Here is a 23889-nt window from a genome sequence, read left to right on the forward strand (position 1 = left end):
TAGCATTTAACTGGAACGTTAAGTGCCAAGGACTTATTTTTGTCTGTATCTGTTAGAAATGGCAATCAATAGAGTAGTTAAAAACACTGGAGATCATAAGGTGATCAATTATTAAAAATATAAACTTCATCATCAGTTTAACATGGCACCAGAATCATCCACATAAAGATGTTCTTAAAATCTTAATAAATGTCCTTGTACACAAGACATGTGATTCATGGTTTAGAGTGATAAGCACTGAAAGGGTCAAATAACTCACCTAATACCACTCAGCAAGTCAAGATCAGGTTGAGCTCAGCCTCAGGATTCTGTTTTTCCATGTTGATCTTTCCTACAATTGCATGTTACTCCAAGCGCACAATGTCCTACAAATACCAAGCATTTGTTTCCACAAAATGGTCTATTTTTGTGCTGCATAGAAAAAAACCCAGTGTGTTCAAAAGTGAGCATTGTAGCACTCACCTGCAAGTTAAGTGCAATTGCTGAGGCAGGACACAAATGGACAGCCAACAGAGAATTTATCATTATCACTGATAATGGTAACTGCCAAAAATTCCAGTCCACACCTCCACAGTTAAATTGACTGTCCCTGTGGAAGGGGACTGAATAGAAAAGCTCACATGGAGCCTTCCAAATCTGCCAGTTGCCACCCAATGCAGCAGCATTGAGACTGTCGGAGTCCTTGGCAGTTCACTCCAATACAGACAGGTTCACAGGCCATTAAAGACCCTTCCTCTCCACTCGGGATGATGCTCCCTCATCCTAAGCATCTTCACCTGTGTTCCCAACACTGGCACAGGACAGACTTATCAGTGTGAACATGAAACAGCTAAAGACTGCAATGATTTGTAGCTTCAGGTGAAACTTGAACATCCTTCTCTGGGGAGAGGAAGCAATGATGCCATGACTTGAATTTGCATCCTGTGCACCAAACTTATCTAGGGAAGGTGGGAAATAGGATTGGGAAGATAAATCCAAGACACCAATCTTTGTTTACAGTATCAGTATTTCATCCTCTGTTGGGCCATCCCAGGCCCACAACACTTGTATTTATGATTCATGTACAGTGTTTATGGTTCCCATGAGGGTGGTGAGACACTGGAACAGGTTGCCCGGAGAAGTTGTGGATGCCCCATCCCTGACAATGTTTAAGGCCAGGTTAGACGATGTCCTGAGCAACCTGATCTAGTGGGTGGCATCCCTGCCCACAGGGGTATTTCCAAGGATTAGATAATCTTTGAGATCCCTTCCAATGCAAACCAATGTGTAAGAACACTATAAGGCCACATATCTCTTACTAAACTTTAATGCCTTTAATCAAGGAGACACAATGGTTTTCCTTGTTTTAAAATAAAATCTTTTAACTTGGCAGGCTGCAGCCCCTGCAGTCATATTTGATTAAGTATTATCATTCAGCTGTTTTTCAGAATCCTAACCAGCTAGGCCTACACCTACCATGGTACTTACATGCTGCAGAACCCACTCAAGTAATTTAACTCAAGGTGTACACAGAGCCTGTAAATTTCTGTGACCAGAGCCTAACTTTGTTTACCAAATCTCAGCACTAACGGGTTAATTTCTTACTTAAAAAACAAGGATTTTCTTGGCATGATCTGCTACGCACAGTCACGCCAATTAGAAAGAAGGTAATAGGACTGTTACCACAGATATATGAATTAAATAAAACATTACATGTAATGCCCTAGCAGAATAAATGCTGTACCCTTTTTTTACATTAGCCTGAAACAACCACATGCAGGCTCCACCAGGAACCAAGCCAGAAGATTATCCATCCTTTTTGCCACACGTGGATTCTCTGATGATCAGTATCTGGAACTCCATGTGCTCGTCGGTTCATCTGCGGTTAAAGACAATGAATTCAGGCACAATCACACTTACAGGTGACCGCGAGGGGATGCGTGCGGGACAGAGCCTGCCGCGCAGCCCGACCTCGACCCAACACCGCAACGGGAGAGGCAGTGCTCGAGAGCTGAGATCTGATAAGTCTGCCCAAACGGCTTAGCCGTACCAAGCAGTCAGCGATAAAAAAATAAGTTGTTCGTGCAGTCGCTGCACATCCGTGGCACAGCACTCGTGCTACTCTGCTCGGTTTCACACCGCTTAACTACCAGTCAAGAAACAAGTTGCTCCTGAGCCTTCTCGCCCTTCCCACGGCAGTGCGGGAGGGAACAGGCGGCACCGGGGGGGGGGGGGGACGGGGACTTATCACCGCGGCTTCCCCGGACGCAGCACAGCCCCCGCACTGGCCGTGCCCCTGCCCGGGCAGACTCCTCCAGCTCCGGGGGAGCGGTCGCTCCCACCGCTTCCCTCCTCTCCCTCTCCCTTCCCCCCCTTCCCCTCTCCTCCCCTCACCCCGCGGCGCTGAACCGCGGCCACCTCACGCCCCTCACCTCCGCCGCCGCCGCCGCCCTCCTCCTCCTCCTCCTCCTGCCGCTCGTTCCTCCTCCCCCGTCCCAGACTACGCTGCCCGTGGTGCCCGGCGGCGCCGCGGCTGCGCGGCCGCCCGGGGGCGGGGGCGGAAGCGTTGCCGGGCTCCGCCCGCCGCGGCCGGGCCGGGCCGAGGCGCCGCCGCCATGCCCCGGGACAACATGGCCTCCCTGATCCAGCGGGTGGCGCGGCAGGCCGGCCTCACCTTCCGCAGCCCGGCGGGCCCGGCCTTCGGCGAGAACCTGCACCGCCTGCAGCAGTTGCTGGACGAGGTGCGCGCCGAGGACTTGCACCTGGCGCCGCGGGGGCCGTCGGCCGCGGCGGCGGCGGCGGGCGGGGGTCCGCCGTGGGCCGGCGTGGTGCCGCCCGTCAGCTACATGCACATCTGCGAGACGGAGAACTTCAGCATGGGCGTGTTCCTGCTGCGGAGCGGCGCCTGCATCCCGCTGCACGACCACCCGGGCATGAACGGCATGCTGAAGGTTCTGTACGGCACGCTGCGCATCGCCTGCATGGACACGCTGCCCGCCGGCGCCGCCGCCGCCCCGCCGCCCCCCGCCGCCGGCTCCGGGCCCTGCCTGCGCGCCCTGTTCCGCTCCCGCCAGCACTACACGCCCGCCTCGCCGCCCTGCCTGCTCTCGCCGCACTCCGACAACCTCCACCAGATCGACGCCGTGGACGGGCCCGCCGCCTTCCTCGACATCCTGGCGCCGCCCTACGACCCCCAGCACGGCCGGGACTGCCACTACTACCGGCTGCTGGAGGGGCCGCCGGCGGGCGCCGAGCCGCCCGCGCTGCCGCGGGAAGTGTGGCTGGTGGAGACCCCGCAGGCCGCCGACTTCTGGTGCGGGGGCGAGCCCTACCCCGGGCCCCGCGTCTACCTCTGAGCCGCCGCCGCCGGCGGCCCGGGCCGGGCGGCGGCCGCTGGGACGATGCGCTCGCCCCGCCGGGAGAGGAGGGGAGGGGAGCGGAGCCCGCCCGGCCTCCCCCGCCCGGCCGCGCCCCAGGCCCCACACAGCGGCACCGCGGGCACACGGAGCTCCGCGCCGGCCGGAGCTGCGCGGGTCACAGCCTTCCGCTGACCGCGGGCTGCATAAGTCGGGGGAAATAAAGCGCCAGAACGTGCTTATGTCCTTTGGGCCGATGTGGGAGAGCAGCGCGGTTAAACTTCTGCTCAGCTGAAGGGTCGGGGGAATAATCCGGCATCCCATGTAAATAGTTAGGGCCGCACGTTAGGGAGGGAATTAAGGCTCTGAAGGGAGAGTCAACGCAATAAGAATTGCCGGCTTCCCCCGAAGGGGCTCCCACCGCCAGAGCCAGCTGGCAGTGGTGGGCCAGGGGACTGTGCCCACCCAGCTTGGGCAAGGGGCTGGTCCGGCTGCAGCCTTTGGGGACTCGGTCTCCAGAGCAATTCTCAACAAGAGCTGTACCCTGGTAGCAAAAAACCAACCCAGAACAACTCCTGAGCCAGGACATGCTCCTCCAGTAAACGCCAGTGATCCCCAGAGCTGGAGTTGAGGGAATTCCCGCTCTGAAGGGTTGCTGTCAAATTCAGAGTTACTTTTCAGCAGTTATTTAAAGCGTTGTGTACAAGATCTCACTATTTCAGCTGAGAATTACTGAGTGCATCTATGCATATTTCCTTCAGCAAGGAGAAGGAGACTGTCAGCTGCTAATTAACCTCGCTTGGAACCTCTCACGCAGCAGAAGGTTGCAGAAACTGTGGGCATCATAAGAGAAAAAACAACTCTCCACTGTTGTGGAAGCCACTCTAGAAACAGTGTATTTGCAAACCCTACACGTACAGCAGCACATACCCTAGGTACTGATAACATTGGACCTGATGTCTTCTCTTTAAAGCGTGGTCTTTGTTTTTATATGGACAAGAGAATGCTTCGGGCTTTTGAAGCCTTGCAGTTTCCGTCTTTATACTATTTATAAAGACTACTTTTTCATAAAGCTTTTAAATCAACGTAGAGTAGAAGAGACACCAGGAATTTCACCTCGCTATGATGGAAGTGGTCTGGAGATGCAGTTTGTCCATGGCAGGGAATGCAATCTTTCTAACATGGGAGAAACTTTTTCTATGAGTGAAATACTCCGTCTGTACTGCAGGGACTGGTCTCGTGCCTGTTCATCATAACGCACACTTGGTACCACAAACCCAGGCCAGGGCAGCCTTGGCCATATTACTCATGATGTGGCAATTCGAGTAAGAAAACACGATTACCAACCTCCTAAGTGACGTACCAACCTGCTCCAGAAATCATTCCACAACTGGCTTTAATTTTTCTGTGTATTTATAAAAGCAGACTTGTTTTTCCTGTACAGTGGCTTGTATGTGAATTTTTAAATGATTCTGATACGGCATTGCTGCTTTTTTTGTCTTTTGTTGGGTTTTCTTTGGCCTGCAAAAGAATGAATGTAAAATACAGTCAGCATTATGCATGCATGGAATAATTCTTTTGCAAGGAAAAATTGGTAGAAATTATTTCAGGTGATTTCCATTTATTTTTGGAGCACTTTTTAAGTGTCTGATATTTCTGCAGCTGGCTTACCTGTTTTTCTTGGAATTCCCCTGCAGCTTAGCAGTAGTTAATGTTTAATGATTCTCAATCGACTGTAGTCATTAACTATAAGGCAATGCCTCCCTGTGTTACAGCCTGTTTCTACCTCTCTCTGATGCTAATAAAGACCATCATCCGTTTTCAGAAGTCCACAAAGAAGATAGCAGGGTGCGGGCCAACAGCTGTACTGGAAAAACAAACTGGGACAGAGAGCATTTTTTATCTCGTCTGCGGTATCCCCCCCTTAGGTCTTTCTGCTTGGTTTTTAATTTTTTTCCCTCCATGTGTAAAACGTAGTCAAGATGTTTAATGGGACAGGACTTTTAATGCATCTTTCTGAAGAGGACAGCATGGTCCCTTCCGCTGCGGAGTGCTGTTAGCAACCCTGGGAAAACTATTTGGTTTTTTCTATTAAGGTGTTAGCATCAAAGTATTAAAAGCTGAGAAAAACAGCAAAGAAAACCTCAAATGCATTAAGAAAAAGCGCCTCTATGTAACTTCTTGCTTACTCAGTAATTGAAACTTACTTCATATGTTCTGGATATCTGTAAGCAGAAGGTTTAAGTCTGTAATGCCGTTCCTTCTCTCTGCAGTCTGGTTATTGTGTTTTCACAACAGCAAAATTACTGTTATTGCTGAATTATAGAATAAATACAGGATATCTCACCACTGAGCAGTCATTACTTTGCTTCACAAGTACGACAGCCTTGAACCAAGTACAGTACAGAGCACTAGTTTCTTTTGCCTCACAATCCGAACAGTGCAACCGGCCTTTCTTTGGGAGGTGAGATGTAGCACTGGGTTCTCAGCCCAAATCCTGCACCAGTGCCTTGCAGGCAAATCCAGGCACATGCACTATTGCTGCTTTTGAAGCTGGCTCTCACTGTAAGACAAAGGCAGAGGTGTAGGACCGCTGGTACTGCTACGCAATATGAGGTGTTCCTGTGGCTGTACACTGGTCACCAACAGTTTCTTAATTCAGCTCTTTTACAATTTCTGTGGTGTTTACCTCATTTTTTGCTTTTGACTGGGGTTTTGATTTTGTAGCGTGGCTTCAGACAGTAGTTGGGAGTGTGCAAGTGGAGCCTTGGATTGTGCGTCTAGGTAGCTGAGATACCAATTTTGTTCATGATGCTCTGGCTACGACCGAGCTGTGGTTATCCGAGGCTGTGGTGGTACATCCAGAAGCCCAGCAGGCTGAGAGCACTGGATCCCTGTCCTGCAGGCCAGCGGCGCTGACCATGGAGGCTGCAGCTCCCATGTGACATCCCTCCAGCAGCAGGCCGTGGTCTCTTGGGGGCCAGGAGCGCATGGGATCAGGTGGTGAAGCTGCAACACAGCTGCAAGTTTACTTGAGCTGCTGAGGTAGATGGGGGGGCAGTGAGTGTGGCAGCTCTGGAGCTGGCGTTGTTCTGTGGCCTCTCCATCCCGCACAGGCTGGTCCATGACCAACTTTGGAAGTCTGCTTCCCATCTGATTCAGAATCAGGCATGTCGCTTCAGCTCCTGTTGACTGCCTCTCTCAAGCAAAGAACAGCTGCCCCAAAAGCCAGCACCAGTTCCAGAATATGGGGAACAGGACATTTCAGACAGAAAAAGCAGGTGCCACTGGGCTTTGCACAGCAGGACCCGGCACTGGGGAAGCAGCCACTGGGAGCCGCCAGGCAGCGGCTTTGCCCCCGTGCCCTGAGGTGCTGGGCTGTGGCATTAGTGCCGAGGTCCATCCTGCTCAGCTCACTTCTGCAGTGCGGCCACATCGGGGATCCCTGCGGCAGAGGGCAAGCCCATTGGGGCCGGCACGGCCCTGCACCGACGGCAGGACCCGAGGGTGGGCCGAGGCTGGGATAACATCTTAAAAAACAATAATCAAAACAGGTTAAAAAAACAAACAAACAAACAAAAAAAATAGAAGCGCTATGTTTTGGCCAGATGGGTTCGGCAGAAGCAGTCCGGCTGTGCCGCGGGGGTGAGCGCTGCCGCCCCGGGCCGCTGCGGAGCCCCCGGGCGCGGCACCGCCCGCACAGCCCCCGCGCCGCCGGGAGCCGCTTCCCCCGAGCGCGGCCGTCGGGGCGGCGGTACTCGCTGTTCCGGAGCCCACTCGCGGAGGCTGCCTGGGGCGGATCGTAACCGCGGAACAAAACAAGAGAGTGAGTCAAAAAAAAACCCAACCCGCTCCCTGGTTAATATTATCCCGTCTCTCGTCTCCGAGGGAAATCCCCGCGCCCGAGAGCGAGTGTTTGTAAGCCGGCGCCGGGGCCGCTGGTTTTCCGCGCCGAGGCGGTGCGGGGCTCCCAGCGGACCCGGGCCGGGCTGCCCCGCAGCACCCCGCCGCCGGGACCCCCCGGGGCCCAGGGACGAGGAGGGGACACCCCCGCCCCTGGGTCGGGCCAAGCAACCTAAGGAAATAAAGATGTCGATTTAGCATAATTAAGAGATTTATTTGTCGTCTTTTATAAACGTTGTAAGCACCTACCCTATTGTCGAAAAGTTTATTTACAGAGTGGCCAGAAAGATAGCCCTCCCCCCTCTCCTACCAGCCCCCGTTAGTGGTTGTGCATTATTCGTGTTACCTGCGGCGCACTGGGTCCCGGCCGACCACGGGCGCCGGTCCCAGCCCGAGTATTTACATCCTGTCCCAAGTCCTACTACAAACGGAACACTTTTAAGTCACCAAAAAGAAAAAGAAAAACAAAACCCCAAACCAGTGCGTACAAAAATATAGTCTCTAAAAAAAAAAAATCTCAATATTAATAGGCAGAAATGTACAGCCATACTAAAACCAGGGAGGGGAAAACTTTCCGGTCTCGGTGTCGCCGCTGTCGTCGGAGCGGATAGGTAAGGCACCCCCCCCACATGCAGACAGGGGACCGGGCTCTACACCACACAAGGCACCAAGGACACCTCACCACGACGGCACTGCATGCATCCATCCTCCCGCCGCAGCCCCTATGTACACCCGCCGGCCCGGCCCGCTCTGGCCCACCCCTGCCCGGGGGAGCCCCGCGGCGCCGCCAGGTGCTCGTCGCGCCCCGCCGGGCCCCGCTCCGCTCCGCTCCGCGCCCGCCGCGCTCGGCGGCGGTTCCGCGCTGGGTTCTGCGCGCCCCGCGCCGTCAGGGCGTCCGCGTCCGCGCCGCGCAGGGGGCCAGGGCCGCGCCGCTCCCGCCGCCGGACTGCGGGCACCCGCCGCCGCCTGCCGCTCCTTTCCGCTCCTTCTGGCGCAGGTGGATCTTGGTGTGCCGCTTCCTCTCGTCGGAGCGGGCGAACTTCCTGCCGCAGAAGTCGCAGGCAAAGGGCTTCTCGCCGGTGTGCGTGCGGATGTGGGTGGTGAGGTGGTCGCTGCGGCTGAAGTTCCGCATGCAGATGCGGCACTGGAAGGGCTTGTGGCCCGTGTGGATGCGGATGTGCCGGGTGAGCTCGTCGGAGCGGGAGAAGCGGCGGTCACAGCCCTCGGCGGGGCAGGGGTAGGGCCGCTCGTGGACCGGCGTCTTGCTGGGCCGGTTGGGGTACTTGCGGGGCCGCAGGATGGGCCGCAGCGGCAGGTGGTGCGGGCTGTAGGCGCCGGCGGGCAGCCGGGCTCCCGCACCCTCGCCCCCGCCGCCGCCGCCGGGAGCGCTGCCGGGGGCGGCGCCCGCCGGGGGCGCCCCCATGGTGAAGTTGCGGATGGTGGAGAGCGGCGTGAGGGGAGGCGGGACGCGGAGCGAGTCGAGGGGGCAGGGGAAGGGTTTGCGGTCGGGGCCAGGGTGCAGCTCCCGCTGGCACTGGGGCGGCGGGAAGAAGCCGCCGTACTCAGGGATCATGGTGAAGAGCCCGCCGTCGGCCGCCGCCGCCTTCGGGGAGGGGTAGGAGGGCGGCGGGGGAAAAGGCAGCGCTCCGCCGCCGGCGGCAGGCAGGAAAGCCGAGGAGGGGTCTTGCGGGTACAGGTCACCGCAGCCCGAGTAGGGCGGAGGCGGCGGCGAGTAGAGATGCTCCAGGTCGGCCGGCTGGCCCTGTGCCATGGTGCAGCCGAGGGCCCCGGCCAGCGGGTTGGGGGAGGCGGCGGAGGCGGCGGTGGCCGAGGAGGCGGCGGAGGAGGCGGAGGAGGCGGCGGAGGAGGTGGCGGAGGAGGGCGTGCTGACCCCCTGCAGGATCCCCGCGCTCACGATGTTGATGATACCCTCGGGGTAGCAACCGGCGCCGGGGTACTGCGGGTCGATGGAGAATTTGCCCATGTAGGTGAAGGTCTGGTTGCGGGAAGCCGGGGCGTTGGGCGCGAAGCCGCCGCCGTAGGGCAGGTCCAGGGCCCGCTTGTCGCCCATGTCCACGTTGATCATGCCGTCTGGGGGGGCAAGGAGCAGGTCAGCCCTCCGCACCGCCACCCGGCACCGGTCCCGGCCGCCGCCCGCGCGGGGCTGCGGCGCGCACATGTTGCGCTCCGGCTGCCGGAGGGCTCCGCGCCGACTGCAACTTTTCCCCCAGAGCCGGGAGCGGAGGCAGAGCTGCCGCGAGGGGCAGGGGGGACCCCAGCCGGCCGCCAGGGGAGCCCCGCGGAGGGTTGTGGCACCCCGTCCCAGTCCGACCCCCGCCCGCCACTCCGGTTCCCCGCCACCCTCCGCTGGCGGCCCGTCCCGCACCTGCGCGGGCTCCGCTTACCTCCTGCCACACCGCTCATCTGGTCAAACGGCCCTGCCAGGTCGGCATTGGGGAAGATCGCCACCGAAGTTGGCAGCGCGGCCGAAATGTCATCCGCGGGGTAAATGCCCTCGGGGAGCTGGTGCACGAATCCGCCGAGGGTCACCGGGATCTTGTCCACCGCCTTGGCGGTCATCATGGGGGCAGCGGGGCGGCCGCGGGAGCGGCGCTCCCGGCCGGCGGTGGGCGCTCGGGGCGGGAAGGGGAGGGCGAGGAGGGGGCGCTTCCCCCTGCCTCCCACTACCGGCGCGGGGGGACGGCGGGGAGCCGGCGCGGCATGTGCGGGCGGGCGGCCGCCCCGTCGCGGCGGTGCGGTGGCCGCGGTGCCCCGGGAGCGCCGCGCTCCCGCCGCAGCTCGCGCTGGAGCACAAGTCTGGCGGTAACTATTTATGGGGGCCCCCTGAATGCCCGGGACGTCACTGCCCATATAAGGACTGAGGAACGGGGCCCGGCGGTCACGTGGGCTCGGGCGTGCGGGACCCGCCGCCCCGCGCCTGCCCCGGCCCTCCCGTCCCGCACACCCCCCGCGCCCTGCGGGGGCGGCCCCGACCCGCCCCGGCCCCGCGCGGCCCCCGCCGCCGCCCGCCGCGCCGCACAGGAGGGTATTCCGGTGGCGGGGCCCTTGTCCTAAAAAGGCGAGGATCCGGCCCCGCCCCCCTGCCCTTTTTAGGGAACCCGTTCCGGAAAATTTTAAAAACGCTCGGAAAAGCAGAGGAGGTCCCGGGGCCGCCCCGCCGGACCCCGCTCGCTTTCTCAGCAGCCCGTAACCGCAAGCCGGTGTCGAGTCAGAAAACAGCCGCATTCACGGAATACAGCTTCTCCTTTCTTAAAGAAAAAAATAATATTAAAAAAATATTTTTTGTTTTCTGAATTACGGGTGGAAAGAGCCACCGAGCAGAGCGACTCGGCGGCGCTGCTTTTTTTGGAAAATGTCTGATCTATATATACCGTCGCGAAAACGGAACCACCCGCTCCGCCGTCGGTGGGTTGTTGTTGTACCGACGGGCACAACCGGGGACGGGACGGAGGGGACTGCACTGCCCCCCCCCCACCGCCCCCACCACGCCCCCGTCCCATCTTGTCCCCGCCGCTCCCACCCTGCTCGGATCAACCTTTTGCTTCCACAGCTTTCATCCTCAGTAACATTTCCATTCCCACTTCTGCTTTCTTTCTCCATGATCTCCTCCATAACGAGGGTATCAAACCGAAGAGTGCTTAAATTCTTTTTTTTTCCCTCCAAAGTACTAAAAATAACCTCCCTTGTGCCTTCCTTCCCAGGAGAAGCCAATCTTTCATACGCTGTTCCCAAGCTTAGAGCTTGCAGCCCCTACATCTTCTTGCTGATGAGGGTGTCAGATGTAATTATTTTTGAAAGCTGTATCCCATGTCACTAATCTCATTTACTTGGGGATATTTCATCTCGTGTTTATTTAGTCCTGCATTTAGGAAAGCAACTCACATATGGTCTGAAGCGTTTGAGGCCCCTTTTCAATGGTCTGCCGTAAAAATCCAACCCATTTGGATTTTTATGCAAATAATCCACATAACAACCCAAAGAGCAGCAAGATGTGGCAACATATGAAAGATGCTATGAGAGTGTGCACTCTTGTTCCAAAGCAACAAGCAGAGAATACATAGGAAGGATAAAACATCTTTGCTTTCATTTTTAACTGCAGATACCAATATTTACAGGTCTTGTGCATTCCAGGGCTCAGGTATCCCTAAGGAACGTGCACTTACCTCTGCCTTCAGTCCCAAGTGCTGTCACAGTGTCTCCCAGGCCCCGTTTTATCCATGCCACACACCTCACACCGCAGCTGAGAAAGGCTCTTTCAGTTCCTCCAATTTTGTTTCACTGCCTTTGGTGAGGTTCCAGGTGCACTACTTGTCCAGGCACTGCAGAGCCCAGGCTAGACAGGAGCGTCTCTGGAAAAGTGAAAGTTTTAGGGACATTAGTTGTACTTTCTAAGGAATAGTAGGCATAAACATAGATATTTGCCTTTGTGGGTGATCAGAGAAGTGTGCACAGTAACTAGTAAATATATGTCCTTTCTAGCACTTAATATATAGCCAATGCAGTTTGACATATGAGATTTAGTTGAAAGAAAGCTTTCAGTGGGATTCTAGATATTTTTGTTTGAAAGACCCATCTGAATTTAAAAATTAAATTGTGACAGAGAGACAGGTTCTGGGAAATTTGACTGAGAAGCAGGAGCAATTGTATTGTACCTTTCCATTACAGCTGAGCTGCAATTGGTCTAATCGCTACTATAAAAGAACAAAATATTGGAATCTGTTGTGCAGTGGGGCGAATTACTTTACATGAATTTGAGAAACAGTGCAGTATCCTCCTTACTGCAAAACATTGCTGATGTATCAGTTTTATGGATATTCTACCTAATTTTCCTGTATTGTTTCAAAATAGCACAAGCCCACTGATGACACTAACTCATAATGCACACAGGAGAAAGAAGAACCAAGGTTCCACACCCCACCTCAATCTCACCACAAATCAATTCCACCTTTGAACTAACTTGGCTAATTTAACGTTCTTCTACTATGGAGAAGGATTTAATGAAAGACCGACGCAAATAAAATCCACTGTACCTCCTGGCTTACTTCACCTGAGGAATACTACTATGGTTGGGTTTGTTGGTTAATTTTAAAAGCCTTCTTAAGCATGGAGTAAATTATGTCTGATTTCCAGCCTTTCCAGGAACAATCAAATCACTCAGCATCTCTCAATGGGAGCTTTGTCTGAGTGGCAGTAGGATCTTGTGTGGGGCAAGATGGAGACGTAGTTAATGCTCAGTTTCAGGCAGATGTTGACAGATGAGACTCCAGTGTTTCTGGGCCCTTTTCAGATATTCTTGCTGTATTGCTTTGCATGTGCTTTGTGCCTTTGATCTCCATTTGGCTGCTTACAGCAGACTCTGAGCATTGGACTGTCCACCTCGCGCTGACGTCAGTGAGCCTTATACGCAAAAATACTGATTTCTGTGGTTCCTATAAACCACGTGGTTTCATATGACAGACATTGCTGGTGCAAATTGCCAAATCCCCACTCGCACCAAGAGCCTCGAATGCGCCTGACATGTCTGACTGGATATAGCACTGACTGAGGAGGGTTCAGAGCTGAAGGGCAGAACTTCTATTCCCAATTTCTTTGAAACCAGGCTCCTTTGGATTTACTACATTTGCTCTTTTAACAAGTTGCTAGCTGATGCACTGGGGTTCTATTTTCCTGCAGTCATTCTCTACCACAAGTACCTGAGACAGGAGCTGTAGAAATAAAATTGTCCTTGCCTCCATGAGTTGAGAGTGGCTGAGGAAGAAAAGGCAGCTCATCATCTGTGGAGCTGGCAACACATTTCACCAGTGTAACATCACACATTTGAGTCATCTCTCCAGGGGTTTACTATGCTTTTGCAGCAAAACTCGACCGACCTCATGTGCTAACAGCAGTGATGCTAGTAGACCTGCTTGGGAAATGCACTGTGCATCCTGCTGTTTTTGGGAATGTTAAAGTGGCCCCAGCTCAGCAGGTGTCCTCAGGAGTGGGAACTCAGATGCAATCAGGGAGTTGCTTTCAGATAGGAAATGAGTGACCCTGTCCTCTGACGACAGCAAAGGACAACTGTCTGGGCTAGATTCATGTTGGGGTTGGTGCTTCCTTAACATTTCATATAAAAGAGATCTTCTTTCCAAAGGTGGATTTCAGAGTTTCCTAAATTTGTCCCTTTTCATTGGGGGTAGAAAGATTTGTCATGTCCTCACAGGATGAAATGCTTGTTTACTAATACCTTCTGTTTTGGCAGGGTGTCCCCTGGATTCCCAAGTTGCAGGCAAAAGCCACTTCCCTTCAGTCTACCCTGCCAGCCCCTCACAGGACTGATACAGGCTCACAGCCTGTACTGGCCAGTCACCAAAACCTGGAATTCAGCCAGGGAAACCTGCTGTAAACATGAAGGTACAGAAAACAGCTGCCTGACTGCTGGCATGCCGAGGAAATAGGATGGTTAAGGAGCAGAGGAGAAGGCATCCCAGTCTGCCCTTAATTACAGTGCCTTGAAACCACGCTGTGGTTTCCAGCCAAGCAAGCTTGTTGTCTTAGGATGAATGCCTGTAAATTTGAAATAAGTAAATGACTTTATTGTGAGTATTTGGCTCAGGAGAGCTATAGCAGCATCCTGAAGGGCTATTTAAATGTCAATAACATTTTTTAATTCGGGCTATAGGAATTAAACAAACTCATGTGGAATCAGCAAGCTACTAGTTTAAGTTTGTGTGGCTGTGGACAAGTGTGTGTGGCAGAGCAAACTTCCAGTCAAATAAAAGCAACAACAAACTCGTTTGCTCAAAACTTATTCTCGTTATTAAACACGCAGAACATTTCCTGGATGTTCCCGTACACGGTTTCTAGCACACGTATTAAATCCGTAGTCCTACTTCCACTCACCCCGTTCGTTCCTCAGGGAACACCCGAGGGAGCGGGTGCTCCCAGCCGGCGGCGGGAGGGGAGCGGGGAGCGTGTGCGGGCTCCACTGCCCTCTCCTGGGGGAAGGCGCTGCCGGGAGCCAGCAAGGACTCGGCAGCTGAGCAAAAAGCGATGCGTTGGGCTGAGCGCTGCTGGTGTTTCACGGAATCACAGAATATGCTGCGTCGGAAGGGACTCACAAGGATCATCGAGTTCGACCCTCAGCCCTGCACAGGACCATCCCCAGGAGTCACACCATGTGCCCCAGAGTGTCATCCAAATGCTTCTTGAACTCTGTCAGCCTTGGTGCTATGACCACTGCCCTGGGGAGCCCGTTCCAGTGCCCAACCACCCTCTGGGGGATGAACCTTTTTCTAATATCCAACCTAAACTTCCTCTGACACAACTTCAGAGCATTCCCTCGGGTCCTGTCACTGGTCACCACAGAGATCAGCATCTAACCCTTCTCCTCTTCCCCTCACGAGGAAGTTGTAGACTGCAACAAGGTCTCCCCTTAGTCTCCTCCAGCTGAACAGACCAAGTGACACCTTTTCTGCTTTAGATTATACTTTGAAATATGGTATCAGGGAAAAAAAAATGTTTTAGGGCTTTAAACTGAAAGCGAACAAGTTTAGATTAGATTTTAAGATGAAATTCTTTATTGTGAGGGGGTGAGGTCCCAGCACCGGTTGCCCGAAGAAGCTGCAGCTGCCCCATCCCTGGAAGTGTTTCACCGTGTAACAGCACCCCTAAAGGTTTTCATCACAGTTGTGCTACCTATAGAGAAAATATAGCCCTGTGGAGTCAGAGATCCCAGCCACAGGCTGTGACTCTGCAGCCCCAAAGGTATCGAGACGGGGATCACATACTGCAGAGAGGTGCTGGGAGCAACCCACAGAGGGGCATCCCTGCTGGAAGGCTAAAATATCAGCTCTGCATGCTGCTTGCCAGGGGAACAAAGAAAAAAAAGAAAAGAAAAAAAAGTTGCTTCTCACAACTGTGAAAATAACTGGGATACACATATCATTCATGAGACAAGACTCTCAACGACGATTTTGTTTCTGAATAGTGATTGTCTGCCTACTAAGCTTTAGTTTCCAGTCCTTTCTTCCAAAACTAGTTTCACTTACCCTTGTATTTCCTGCTTTAATGTGTCTCCTGTGCTTTTTGTAAATACTGCCTTGTCCCATGGCTGGGCCTTTAGTCCAGAGAGAGATTAATTGAGCACATCTCTTAATGATGCGAGTGGCCTTCTTCCTTGAAGGGCTGAAATAAAAGAAGTATAGCAAGAGTCACATTTTCAGTTCTCCTGTTGGTCCCATTACCTAGTGTTCGAGTGCAGAGAAAGCTTGCCAGAAGGCTTTCTGGACACACTCAGTTTGTAGGAAACAGTGCCTTCAGAACCGAGCACAGCTTTTAATCCTCAGCTGAGGAATAAGGTCAGGTATGGCACCTCTTTCCAGCAGACCAGCAGGGAAACTCTGGCACCATTTTCCAAGCAATCTTCTGAGAAGAGATACAGAAGACCTCTGTGGGGTGTTTCTCAGAAACTTCCCACCCCTCCAGGGAAGCTGGAGCCACTCACAGGATTCCTAGATTTCCAGGCACTCATTTGCCTTTGCCCTGTCTGTGTGCCACTTCTCAAAACCTGTTTCCATTTATGTCTCATTTCTCTGTGCTTTGGTCTTAAACTAGTCTGCCTTGAGCCTTGGAACCCCTCAGCTCTTTGCTCTGGGTAAGTCAGTCTGAGTTTGGTTCTGGCTTTTCCTTACTTTTTTATCAGCATTTACTTTCTGCTCCTGAGGGCATGTCTACATGCTCCAGTCTCACCATCCTGACTGTAAATTCCTGAGGACAAGGGTATTCAGGTTCATTTTCAGCAAAGTTAACCAATGGATGGCTTTCTGTCAGGAGCTGACAGCAAATGTTACTGGAGCAGAGAATTTAAAAAAAAAAAAAAAAGCCACAAGAGATTAAAATAAGCAAGATGTTTTGCTTTAAAATTTTTAGGGCCAGATCTTCAAGTGGTGTAAGTTAGCATAAGTTTTCTGATGCTATAACCCCTACAATCTGAGTGGAAGTCAAAATTTGATGTGATTTTTTTACAGTTTGGTTATTTGCGAGGCTAAAACTCCAGCTTCTCCTGGGGGTGGGCATGGTCCTTTTCATCCTATATTTGGGCTGCTGCCACCTGTTTTGCAGGAGTTTGTTTCTATCTTTGATTTATATTTCTCTGCTGCACTGCATTGGCCTTGTTCTTTCACCTCCTCTCTCATTCATGTATCTCTCTCTCTATTGTCCAACCTTTTCAGCTCTCTTTTCTCTCTTCCCCCTCCCATCTTTCCTCTTCCTTGGTAGTTCCCCCTTATCTCAGCAATTGCTGCCAAGAGCTATATTTGGAATAGAGTGGGAACAAGCTATTCTTGTGACTTTACTTTGAAATAACTGGGAAGAGCAGTATGATTTTCTTTGAGCAAATATAAGATACATTGAGAAGGAGGCAGGCTAGTAAAGTCAAAACAACATCATTAGGGAATACCTGCCCAGCAGGTTCATCTTTCCCAACTCTCAGGATGACTTTACCAGTTATCAGTTCTTGTTTGCTCTGTTTTAGCTTTAAATCCTCCTTTTGTGCCAAGTTCCTCTCTCGGGTTAGTAACCTGAGGTGCTAACAAGGCCTAGCTTATCACCACAGTGTCTGGGCACTCATACATCAAGGGGAATGACTGCAACTTAAAATTTCAGATCCCAAAATTAGATGAACCAGGATATATATTTGTTTAATACCTGAACTCAACGCCATTGCATCTTCTGGTGTAGTCACAGGATACTGTTATAGAGTCCCACTTATATGGGCTAGCACAGAAATATGCTGGGAGGAGCAACTTGCTATGGAGCAATATGATTTCTCCATGTCCTCTTACATTAATTCTCTCTCATCACCACCTGTTCCTCATCCCCCCTGCCATTTAAACTACTCTAAGCAACATATTATCAAAGCCAGCAAGAAACAGAGCTACCTGAACAGGACAGCACAGAACGTATTGCTCCCTATGCCCCATATTTCTGTGTTTATACCATTAACTCCCACACTGGCAAATCAAACAAGAAATGAGGCCAAATGAGAAACTCAGCATCACATCTTAATGCTTTGTGCCTGTGCCAGAAGAAGACCCAAGTCTATTTGTCTACTCTCAAGTGAAGCTGGTTCTATTAAAACTGTACGGCTGAAACGTGTTTGTGTGTGAAACTGCTTCCTACAGGGGAAGATACATGAAAATACATGCAGAAAGATGCAGGGACAAGAGCTTTCCTTACAAGTGGCTACTAAATGTTTGACAAGAAACTAGAAGGAAGTGATTCTTCCATCCATCAATGGCTTCCTGGCATTTTATAAACCAGCTAACAGAAATGGTCATGCTGACATGGTGCTTCCACAGCTGTGTCTGCAACAATTGTGAATAAGCTCAGTTTGCCAACAGAATAAAAGCCAATACCAATATATTAGGAGGGCAAGGCAGATAGAGCTGTAATGCTTTTCTATCAGACCATGTAAGAGAAAAAGACATCAGTCTTCAAGCAAACAGATTCTTTTCCATGTTCACACTGCTACTACTGCCACCACAATGCAGATCTTAAACATGCAGTGTATATCAATAACAGAGTCTAAGCAAAGGGAAAAATGAATGACCCAGGCTAAGAAGTGACATTTCAGTACTACCAGTAATGCCCATCAGGGCTTGCCAAGTGTCTCTGGGCTTCTGTCCCTTAAAACTGACAATATACCAATAACAATATAATAACAATACAATAACATTTCATACTGAATTAAGCACATGTGCAATGGCTAAGCACATTTCATTAGTATCGGATGAGTTTTGTGCTGCCATAGAAAGCACATATATTTTATTTATGTGTTCCCAAACTCAGGACAACAGACAAATGAACTTTGACATATTTAGAGAGCACTGCTAAATCTATGGTGAACTCAGAGTGCCCTCCAGTTACCTCTCATCCCCTGTCCCACTCTCACTACGCAAAAATCTTTAGTTTAAGGCTCACAGGGCACTAAGGATACAGACCTGGGCCGGTTTGCTGAAGAGGTAACTAGCCCACAGCTGTATGTCCACAAACAAGTCTGCACTTACTGGCCCAGGGACCAGAAACTGCTTCCCAGGCTCAGGAGTGCCAGTGTGCCTTTGCTTTCTATTACCGAGCAGATGCAGATGTGACTGAGGCTTGGCTGCACCAAAGCTGGAACTAAACCCTGCTAGGAAAGCCACAAAGTCGGCTTTCCTCAACCTCCCTGGACTGGACCAGCTGAGAAGATCAGCATTTTCTGGGCCTTTCTGCCACCATTCAGAATGAAGGGAATTTTCATACCCATAGTTCGAGTCCTTGCCCATGGTGTGTGATGTGCTGGATTCATCCCTCTTTTCTTCCTAAAAGCAGCTCAGCCCATTTCTTTCACCTTGTAGGATGGCACCCAAAAACATGTTTCAGAGTTATTCTGGGGCCTCCTTGTGTCTTTCTCACTGGGCTTTACGTGAATTGAGCCAGCTGGACCGTCTCCACACTGGAGGTCAGGGTACCTGCCTGGAGAAGGCCGAGATACAGTAGGAAGACATAACTTGTGTCCCAGTTTCTGCACTGCAGTGTTGAGCAGGCCACAAGGAGCTGACAGGCTGTGCATCTGGAGAAGGGTAAATGAGATAACTTTAAGTGCTACATTTACAAGTATTAATCTGCAGTTACAACCACAACCCGAAAGTACTTTCCAGGCATCCAAGGATGGAGAATCACTGTTGCCATATCCCACAAGTGGGAAGAGGTGTGAAGAAGGAGCTGTGCCACACAGATGATGTTTTTCACTTCAATCCTTAAGAGATATCAAAGAACAGGAAGTATTGACCCTGTGATATACAACGGACCCTCTTTAAAGCTATGCGGAATAATCATAACCATATCAAAAACCCTATCCTGTGGTTCAGGACAGCACTTGTGCTGGAGCACACTAAAAACACCATCTCTGCCACATGCCTGGACAACTGACCAGGCATGTTATGGACTTTGCAGGCTTTCTGATAAGCACACTTACTGAAACACAATTTAAAGTTGACAATGTGTCTAAAAACACACATAATGTCAGAGGAGGAATGAAATGTTGCTTCCCCCTCTCTCCCCCAAACTCATTACAGGCTAAGGAAAAATAATGTATGGAGAATAATACTTCACCAGCTAAAGAGTTTTTCTGGTTTCTAAATCTAGTGAAGAGTCATTGTATATTTTGACAGAAAAATGGATCAAAATAATAAAGTGAATACAAAATTATATTGCTGTCAATAATTTAATTTACACAAAATAGCACTGTGACATGGTAATTGTTATATATGATGCAGCATTCAGTATAATATTTGGAGAATGCATTATAGAAAGTCAACATTTAACTACTAAAATCAACTTACATAATCAAAGCTGTCAGGGAATCTTTACAGTTTTATATTAATTTGAATGTAATTTACTATAGAGGTGTCATTCTTAGAGGTGCTTACAATAGTTAATGATCTCTGCATTTCCATTATAAAATCCTATTTTCAAAGGTTTATAACTTGGTCTTAAGAACTCTCAGCCCTCTGGCACATTTTTCTTTTCCTTAAAAACCTACGTTTTAAACTTTTCTCTCAGACCAGATAGTGCGGTTACTTTCCAAATCCATTTTGAGGATTTGCTAATTTGCTGCTTACTACCCAGAGATGTCAGAAAAAGAAAGGTCCTTCACAGCAGAAGACATTACAGTTACATTGTCTTCTTCCATTTTCCTGAGTATATTACCCCTCAGGCCGTTTTTCTTGCTGAAGTGTCTGAGTATCTCCCAATATTGCGTCCAAACCTCCATCACTCCATCTCTCTTTTCCGTGTTGCTGCCATTAAGCTTTCTCCCAGGTCCTTCCCCTAATCTCAGACTTGGACTCCTGGTTCTGTTCTGTCTCTTCTCACAGATGTCCACATTTATGCTGGCAGCTGGAACTTCCATCACACCCATCAGTCAGTGGCCTTTCCTGGCTGCACAGTCCTTCAGCCTCACACCTTTTTTTCAAGCTACAGCCCTAGTTCACTTTTCCAACTCACTAGAAGACCAACAATTAGTTTTGCTCCAGCAAGTACATTTGTCTCCCTGATCTTTCATGCTTGATTCATATCAGACACTACCCATCAACCACCCCAGACCTGCTCTGTCGGTCGGTTGGTGATTTTTGGTTTCCCAGCCACGGGAACTGTGCAGCCCCAAGGCACTAAAGCTGTCCAGGGGGTAGGACACTGCAAACCAATTGTCCACAAACACATTGTTACAGGTCATTCCCAAAAACAGAATTTGAAAGGCAAATTGTCAACACAAAGCTATTATCCATTATAAAACCAAAGCAAATAATTACCTTGCTTTGGTAGACCTGCTCCAGTTCACAGGTCTAGTTTTTCCCAAATCCTACTCAAATTCACTTTTTTTTTTCCTTCCATGTTAGCCAGCTGTCATTTTGGATCCCCCATCTTTCTGTAACCTCAGTGTTGTTAGACCAGACATGTTTGAGCCAACATGTACAACTACCCATAATCTAAATCATCACTACCATATAAACATTTAGATTTACACTGAAGTAATTTTGTCACTTGTCCAGGATCTCTTTATTTTCCCTGCAAGGACAAGAGTATTTTAAAGTACTTGTGATGCTCTATTCTAGCCATTCTGCCTTGATATGGCCTCTTTTGTCCAGTGCCAACACTTAGCCAAAACATTTCCTTTCCGTTTTTCCATCATTGCCATTTCCCCTCTTTAAAAAAAAAAAAAAAATGTACTAGTTTCTAATAATTCAATGATGTCACAGATAAGATGGGATGATGGACTTGATTCAAGAAAAATGTGCTTATATTTAGACTGGATAGAACTGGTGACTAACTCAGTGAAAGGGCAGATAACAACGAGAAAGACAACACGGAGTATTCTGTTTGATCTTTCAGATTCATAATTTAGTGATACAAAGAAACTCTAGAAATCACTTCTATTTTTCCCAGGGGATATGCAGCTGGACATAAGCAGGATGAGTGTTTGGCTAAATTATATTTTAAAGAAACATTTGACACACTTCAGATCTTCATTCTGGTTTTGGAAAAAAAAACCTAGAAGACTGACTGTAGCATGGACTATTGCCTGAAAGCTCCGGATGTTATTTCATCATTCTTTGTGTTGAGAAAACAGAACTGGAAGATGAAACTTTAAAACTGTCAGAAAAGCCAGGAACTGTATGGATCTCTTCTCCAGTAGAATGAATGGGACCTGACAGGCACAGGAGCTTAGAGGATGATCTTCCAGACTGGATGATGATTCTTGAATTTTCAGTGTCCCCCCACAGAAAAATCTACCAGACCGGTTTATCTCCATTCAATATATTTACTCCTTGAATCTCAATGAGGAGGTTTTCCTCTGATGTAGGTAGTGCTGCCCGCTCTCCCGAGGTTGACGCCCACTTCATTCAAGTATTCCTAGTGCAGCAGGGATGTTAGTGGCTACTGGCTTGCAGCCAACATCCCACACATTTCCTCCGCAGCAAAAATGCCTTAATTCTGACCCACTGCCTTTCAAGTAGATAGTGAAAAAAAATAAGTCACAAAGAGCTTTGCTTTTATCTGTATTTCTCCTTCAGAAAGATCTGAGAAAAACGTCAGACATTGTTCTTTTCTTTCCCAAGGTCCCCGGTCAGCGAGAGTGAGGTTTGGTGCTGCTGTTAGAGCCTGAGCCCAAGAAGAAGCTAAAGGCATTCAGACCCTTCCACTTAAGGGTTTGGGTAAAGGAGTTTTAGGCAGGGTAAGTGCCCAGGGGGTGGACCACAGTGCCTGCCCATGTGCCAGTGGCTGCATCCAGCACTTCTGCTCAGCAGCTCTCCTGAACACCATTCTTTCTGGATCGGTTCAGCCATCACCTACAGTAGGAGCTTGTGTTTCTCAAGCAGGGCACTGAAGAGAGATCAGAAGGGACAGTGGGTTTTGGCTCCTGGTGGAAGTTTTCCATGATCAGCACAGAAAGGAGGAACACTGCTGATATTACCTAGAGCTGTGGGCAGTGTGTCCCAAGCCCAGCATCTGAATGGGCAAGAAGACAATGCACCACCACTGAATCTGAGATGGGACAAATTAGGCAACCCACATGCATTTTTAGACCCGCAAAGCCAAGCATATACGTGGGTTTAAGACCAGTGCCCAGAAAATGAGATATAGTGGAACAAAGTTGTTTACTCACAATTCCATTGCACATAACCCTAAGGGAAAACAGCACAGACAAACAGGTCTTATATTTGATAATCTGGCCAAGCAGACATGAGGGGAGGTGCAGCGGTGCCCATAGTGGAACGTGGAGCCCAAAGTTACAGTACAAGGAGGGCTGGAATCAAAAGCCAGGGAGAAAAGGGCTGGCAAATCATAGAGTTAACTTCCAGTGGTGCTGTCAGGATAAAAGAAAGATAAACTACTCTCCAAATTAGCAAGTTAGGTAGTGAGAAATATTTGAGGCAAGATGTTAATAAATAAATATAAATCAAAAAGGTATCAGGAAAGAAAACCCCAAAGAGAAATACAGTCTAGGAAAAATCACCAACAAATGGAAGGCAGATGGCCAAATCTTGTCATACAGAGAGAAAGATACTCTGCTTCATTCAGTAGAACAAGAAAGTCTGGATGACTATAAATAAGAAAGATAATTAAATGGAATGGAAGGAATTAATTAAAGAAATTATTACGCTGACCTTGCATAAATAAAGTTTCAAACATTGCACACATGCTAATTTGAGGAATAGGATGTCTATAAGTATGGAGACAATTAAAAATATTCACTCCTTTATACTGGGATAAAGGTAGAACCTGAATGGAGGTTAGATGTATTTGGTACTGTTCCATCTGATTATCATCTTGGAAAAATTACATGGAAACTGATGTGGCAATATCCTGAATTCAAGGAGAATTGCAAAACGTACAGATGAACTCAAGGAACACAACTAAAATGGTAAAATGAGCATAGGTTAAAACACAAGCTGCAGAAAGCTGACAGCAGGAATGACTTCAGAAAAAACAAGGATAGGTAAATTGGATAAAACAGAGGAAAAGGCTGGCACCCATCATCGCCATGACACTTGCATTACATCTCACTTCCAAGTGCAGAGTCCAATTTGGGAGAAGGCAAGCAGCAGAATATGGACTTTTACAGGGAAAAAAAGGCTTCTTTCTTTTGTAAGTTCCTGTGTCAGTAGCCATTTTATGGGGCTGCCAATCATGGCAAATCAACTGAAAAGCCAGATCATTTTCTAAAGCGTCTACCTTCCTAGAGAAAGATTTTCAAGTTGACTGTGTACAATCCAGCTGCTGCTTTTAATCTTTCCCTGACAACAGTAGTTGTTTTATTACTCTGACAGTCATTTTTAGCCCATGAATAGTACCACAGTCCTTGCAAGATAGGAAAATTCTTTTGATCTACAATTTCATAAGGTTTAGCAATGGACAAAGGATTTTTCCAGTATACTTGATCACACACTTGCTGAAGTTTAGGCTTAGAGGCAATAAAAAAACACTGAGCCACCCCTTTGGAGATACGAAAAATCCTTTTTGATGAGTAATGACCGCCAAAAAAAATTAGTTTATTATAAAAATACTACTTTCTAATAGAAAAGTAAAAATCAGGTTACTCCTG

At 49.8% G+C, this 23889-nt stretch overlaps 2 protein-coding genes and 1 long non-coding RNA gene across 3 annotated transcripts in view; 1 reads left to right on the forward strand and 2 right to left on the reverse strand.

Annotated features, from left to right (window-relative positions):
- The first annotated feature begins 2554 nt into the window (after window positions 1-2554).
- ADO (2-aminoethanethiol dioxygenase) lies at window positions 2555-5684 on the forward strand. The gene has a single exon (XM_027737294.2). It carries the CDS (start codon window positions 2595-2597, stop codon window positions 3333-3335), a length of 741 nt encoding a protein of 246 aa, XP_027593095.1. The 5' UTR covers window positions 2555-2594; the 3' UTR covers window positions 3336-5684.
- A 1747-nt stretch (window positions 5685-7431) lies between these two features.
- EGR2 (early growth response 2) lies at window positions 7432-10174 on the reverse strand. The gene is made up of 2 exons (XM_027737293.2): window positions 9644-10174; window positions 7432-9329 (listed from the first exon to the last, which is right to left on the reverse strand). The coding sequence occupies exons 1-2, from the start codon at window positions 10107-10109 to the stop codon at window positions 8125-8127; spliced, it is 1671 nt and encodes a 556-aa protein (XP_027593094.1). The 5' UTR covers window positions 10110-10174; the 3' UTR covers window positions 7432-8124.
- An 8115-nt stretch (window positions 10175-18289) lies between these two features.
- The window catches only part of LOC113996321, a 68992-nt gene continuing 63392 nt past the window's right edge, over window positions 18290-23889 (reverse strand). The window contains exon 7 of the long non-coding RNA XR_005564967.1: window positions 18290-18852. This is a non-coding gene — a long non-coding RNA (uncharacterized LOC113996321). The remainder of the gene's footprint in view (window positions 18853-23889) is intronic.

The sequence above is a fragment of the Pipra filicauda genome, unplaced genomic scaffold (genome assembly GCF_003945595.2).
Source record: "Pipra filicauda isolate LSUMZ 115617 unplaced genomic scaffold, ASM394559v2 scaffold398_size834171_pilon, whole genome shotgun sequence".
In the NCBI taxonomy this organism is placed as follows: domain Eukaryota; kingdom Metazoa; phylum Chordata; class Aves; order Passeriformes; family Pipridae; genus Pipra; species Pipra filicauda.

Bases quoted from the DNA above. Each gene is read 5' to 3' on its own strand.
- ADO (XM_027737294.2), top strand. From the start codon at position 2,595: ATGCCCCGGGACAACATGGCCTCCCTGATCCAGCGGGTGGCGCGGCAG.
- EGR2 (XM_027737293.2), bottom strand. From the start codon at position 10,109: ATGGGCAGTGACGTCCCGGGCATTCAGGGGGCCCCCATAAATAGTTAC. The intron at 9,330-9,643 runs GTAAGCGGAGCC...TTGCCCCCCCAG, and splicing joins GATGAGCGGTGTGGCAGGAG to ACGGCATGATCAACGTGGAC.